The 4,862-nt window shown below is 44.1% G+C and overlaps 1 protein-coding gene across 1 annotated transcript in view; it reads right to left on the bottom strand.

Moving 5' to 3' along the window:
- The window catches only part of FHDC1 (FH2 domain containing 1), a 55,312-nt gene that overhangs the window by 23,510 nt on the left and 26,940 nt on the right, over positions 1–4,862 (bottom strand). The window contains exons 5-6 of the mRNA XM_019522222.1: positions 2,398–2,483; positions 2,210–2,310 (exon numbers count right to left, since the gene is read on the bottom strand). Coding sequence (XP_019377767.1) covers positions 2,210–2,310; positions 2,398–2,483 — 187 coding nt within the window. The remainder of the gene's footprint in view (positions 1–2,209; positions 2,311–2,397; positions 2,484–4,862) is intronic.

Here is a 4,862-nt window from a genome sequence, read left to right as displayed (position 1 = left end):
AGAGCTCCTTGCAAATCTGCAATATACAGCGGAGCAAAAAAAACCCTATTTGATATATTTAACTTCTGGAATTGTACTTTATGATTTGGTAGACAGAGTCATCTATAGTAATATGCAGAACACTTAAATACACTTGCAGTCATTGCACCATAAGTGTATTTTTTAAGAAGGAAAGCTGAAGTTGAATCAAAGTTAACATTATGTAGTTTATCCTGCATTTAACTTTTTAATCCAACATGCTAATCTGTCATTTTGGAAGCAAAGTACTGCTTTGCTTTCATTGTTAGCAGCCTGCCAAAACACAAAGTAGTTAAATATGTTTTGATAAAACAAGTTTCATACAAGGAGGCACCAAGCACTTTACAGCAAGAGAAAGGAGATAATACTCACGTGGATATAGAATTTCCTAAAACCAAGAAGAAAGTTGGCACACACTATAAACCTGTCTACACTACAAGTGACAAGGGGCATAGTTAAGAAAAATTCTCATTTTCTTCGCAAAATGGAAGTCTATCTGTGTCTTTGAAATAAACTAACCTTTAGCCATCAAGAGCAGAAAGTGAATGTCCTCAACAACCTAACCACATGAAAGGAAACATGGAAGTCATTAATGGAGAAGAGAAAAACAGCCAATTTTAAATCAACTCTCCGCTGGAAACAGGGAAGGTTTAAGGATGTATTATAAAAGAGTGGGCCTCAAAGGAGGAAAAGGAGGTAAGGGAAAACTGACTTACGTGGAAGAATGATTTTACATTAGACCTGGGAAAAAGGGAAACTAGACTGGATGACTGGACTGTAAGGTGGACAGAAAACTGGCTGGATCATTGGGCTCAGGGGATAGCAGTCAATGGCATAATGTCTAGTTGGCAGCTGGTATCAAGTGGAGAGCCCCAGGGGTCAGTCCTGGGTCCAGTTTTGTTCAATATCCTCATCAACAACCTGGAAGATGGCATAGAGTACACCCTCAGCAAGTCTGCAAATGACACCAAGCTTGGGGGGGAGTAGTAGATACGCTGGAGAGTAGGGTTAGGATTCAGAGAGAGCTACACAAATTGGAGGATTAGGCCAAAAGAACTCTCACAAGGTTCAATAAGGACAAGTGCAAAGCCCTGCATTTAGGACAGAACAATCCCATGCTCCAGTACAGGCTTGAGACTGATTGGCTGGACAGCAGGCCTGCAGAAAAGGGGGTTACCGTGGACAATAAGCTCAGTAGGAACCAACAGTGTGCCCTTGTTGTGAAGAAGGCTAATGGCATACTGGGCTGCATTGGAACAAGTATTGCCAGCAGATCAAAGGAAGTGATTATTCCCCTCTATTCGGCACTGGTGAGGCCACATCTGGAGTACTGTGCTCGGTTTGGGCCCCCAACTACTGAAAGGATGTGGACAAACTGGAGAGAGTCCAGGGCAGGGCAACAACAATGGTTAGGGAACTGGGACAAATGACTTATGAAGACAGGCTAAGAGAACTGGCCTTATTTAGTCTGTAGAAGAGAAGACTGAGGGGATTTAATAGCAGCCTTCAACTACCTCAAAAGAGGATGGAGCTAAACTGTTCTCAGTGGTGGCAGATGACAGAACAAGGAGCAATGGTCTCAAGTTGCAGCAAAGGAAATTTAGGTTAAATATTAGGATGATTTTTCTCACTAGGAGGGTAGTAAAACACAGAAACAGGCTACCCAGAGAGGTGGTGGAATCTCCATCCTTGGAGGTTTTTAGACCCAGCTAGACAAAGCCTTGCCTAGCACGATCTAGTTGGGGATGGTCCTGCCTTGAGGACTAGATGACCTCCTGAGGTCCCTCATTTTATATGATTCTATGAAAAGCAGAAGATGATTAAATTAGGATTTGCCTTTCTGGACCAAAGGAGCAATCTGCAGTGTTTTAGAGCAGGGATATAAGAATAACAGAAAGAAAGGAAACTGCAATACAAGATTGTCTGTTATGATAAGGATTTCAATCAAATAACGTTGCCATCTCACAGGCAGCCTTACAGACAAATATGAAAGGGACACTGACCTCAAGATTTTTGGCCTTGGGAGTAAAGATCTAACAGACACACCCTTCTGGAATGTGTCAGAGGCTAGTTAGCTTCCTTTTAATAGCTACTAGGTACCTGAAATTCAAGATCTAGATGCTATGGTACAGACTGATTAATATGCTAACAATAACAAGAGCACAATGCATGCCAGAACATGTTTAATTACCTTTTGTAGCCACTTTTATTATTGTCATATCATTCTGTAGAGCAGTACAAGAAGGTGCGAATTCCTTCTTCAGTACCATGGCTTCAATCCGAAGAGAATAGCTAGAACATGAACAAACTAAGCTTTAGCACTGACAGCCAGAGTAGAGGTGTTTAACATAAAGAGAATAAACCTAATACCCTTCTTACTTTGGCACCTGGATTAGTAAGTACATAAAGGAATCAGCTTGACACAGTTTTGATACATCTCCATCAAAGCCTTTTAATTTCTTTACCTGGAAAAGAGAAATACACACTAGTAAACAACTTAAAGAATTAATCAATTTTAGAGAGCTAGACTATTGTTTTGCTGAAAAGAAGTTGAATATGAATAAGCTTGGCAGGATTAGATTTTTATAAATAGACATCAATAAATGTCAAATTCGCCTGATACCCACAGACTGATGGAAAAATATTTGTCTATAATCATTGAAATGTGCATAAAGGAGATTTAAAAAAAAATCCTGGACAGAGGTAAGGAAATCCAGGGCAGAGGGCACTGCATGCACGCGCGCACACACACACATGCACACGGTGGCTGCTGCAAGATCTGGGGGCTGTGCTGGGAAGGAGGGGCTGGAGGGGAGGGCTGGTAGCAGCAGGGAGCCTGGGAACCTGGTGCTGCTGGATGCTTGATCTGCCCGGGTCCCAGTTGATGCAGAGGCCAAACTCCCACAGAGACCAGCCCGGCCTGGTCTTTGCAGGAGTTTGGCCCGTCCCAATCATGCAGGGGCTGGGCTGGGCTCTATGGGAGTTTGGCCCCTGCCCCAATTGCACAGAGACTAGGCCGGGCCAAGCTCCACAGGAGTTTGGCCCCTCTGCAATCAGGGCAGGAGTCAAAATCCCATGGAGCCCAGCTGAGTTATGCAGGAATTTGGCCCCTGCCTCGCCTCGGACCTGGGCAGAGCAAGAGGCCAGCAGCCCCAGGCTCCAGGCTGCTAGCAGCCCTGCCCCTCCAACCCACTTTCCCAGCACAGCCTAACCAGCATGACCCCAGCTCCTGTACTGGCTGCTGCTATGTGCACGTATGCACACGTACATGCGTGTATGTGCCAAACCCCCGTGGAGCTCTGTGCTGTTCTGAATTCCAGGAGATACTGCTTTGTCAATGAGGATGACTACTGTCGGCTTGCATGAAGGTATGCATTGTTAATTTATGGATCTTTACTTTTTGTATTACACAATTGTCTTCCCTGCCACAACTCTAATTTCATGCAAACCTGAAAATTTAAATTGATAAAAAACAAAATAAATGCTTAAAAATAAACATTAGCCATTGAGATAAATAAATAAAAATCAAATTCTGCCAAGCCTACATAAGAAACATTACTCAGGCAGTTCAATTATCTGCTTTTAAGGCACCATTTCCAAATTTTCAGAGAAATAGGAACATTAATGGCATCTCCTCCAATCCCAACATTTTAGCAGAGCGGTGTGGGGAATCTATGTTGCACTGTTTTGCCTCACCTGGGTTTCACTAACTAGTGCCTCATGTCTTCAAGCAAAGGGATACACACACAGCATGATTGTAACAACACATTGCTGTCATCTCTGTGCAGCAGTGCCCCAGTTTCCATGAGAATTGGGTCTTTCATTTTGATTGCTCTATTTGTGATTGGATTCTCCATTGTGAATAGCTGAATTTCTTGTCAAACAGGTAACAGCTACTAAGGTGATCACAAAGAAAGATCTCTGAGTCTTCACAAGCTTGGTACATGAGATGGATACTTCATAGTTAACTGTTCAGTGTTTTGCAGAATTCTGTATGTATCATGGGGTGGAGGTTTGCGGTAACAAAAAGCTAAGGTTTAAGCTACAAATATTTTCAACGTAGGCATGTTTTCACTTATTGCTTTTTCAAAAAATTGCCTTTAAGGGGGACGGGGAAGAAATTCACATTCTTGGTCTCAGTCCAAGAGGAGTTTATGGGGTTTTAAAAAAAATTTTGGAAGACTAAAGTCAAAGCCTTGAAGCTTATAGTTATTTGCAGGTACCTGGAGATAACACCATTTAAACCAAAAGGAAAAATGACCCACTCATCCCACACCCATTCACCTTTGGCTGACATAAGTGATCCCCCTCTTCTAGCATGACTGCACCAAAGTCCCCATACATGCTTGGGACACTACAAATCTGTCCATGTACAGGTTACCATATTTACTCAAATCAAAGAGAATGTTTTTTTTCCCCTAGCCAACGTGGAGAAAAATACCCGTTGACTTAGATTTAAGAACAAGAGGTAGCCCTCAGCCCAAGGGCCCACTGGGCTCTACAGCTGTAGCCACCCCTCCTGCTACCTCTTCTCCACCTCCCCATTCCCTCCCCCGCCTTCTTCCCTTCCCACTGAATTTACCATTTCTCACAATTCCAGCTCTGGCTAGGGCCTCTCTCTGGCCTGAGACAGGGAGCACAGAGCATGTGCTGCCTCCTGCCCCAGCCTGGCCACACAACAGCTGTTGCAGTGGCAGTGGCTCTGGCCTGGGCTCTGGGGCAGAGACAGCTGCTGCCATGACATCTGCTGCATAGTCAGAGGCAGCGCTCCCTGCCTCAGGCCAGAGTGGGGCCCCAGCTGGAGCTGCAAGGAGAAGTGATAAACAGCAAGGGGGGGGGGGGGG

Source organism: Gavialis gangeticus, unplaced genomic scaffold (genome assembly GCF_001723915.1).
Source record: "Gavialis gangeticus isolate Ggan-Ray unplaced genomic scaffold, GavGan_comp1, whole genome shotgun sequence".
NCBI lineage: Eukaryota > Metazoa > Chordata > Crocodylia > Gavialidae > Gavialis > Gavialis gangeticus.
Note: the sequence above shows the minus strand (reverse complement) of the source record. Positions and strands in the feature narration are given on the sequence as shown.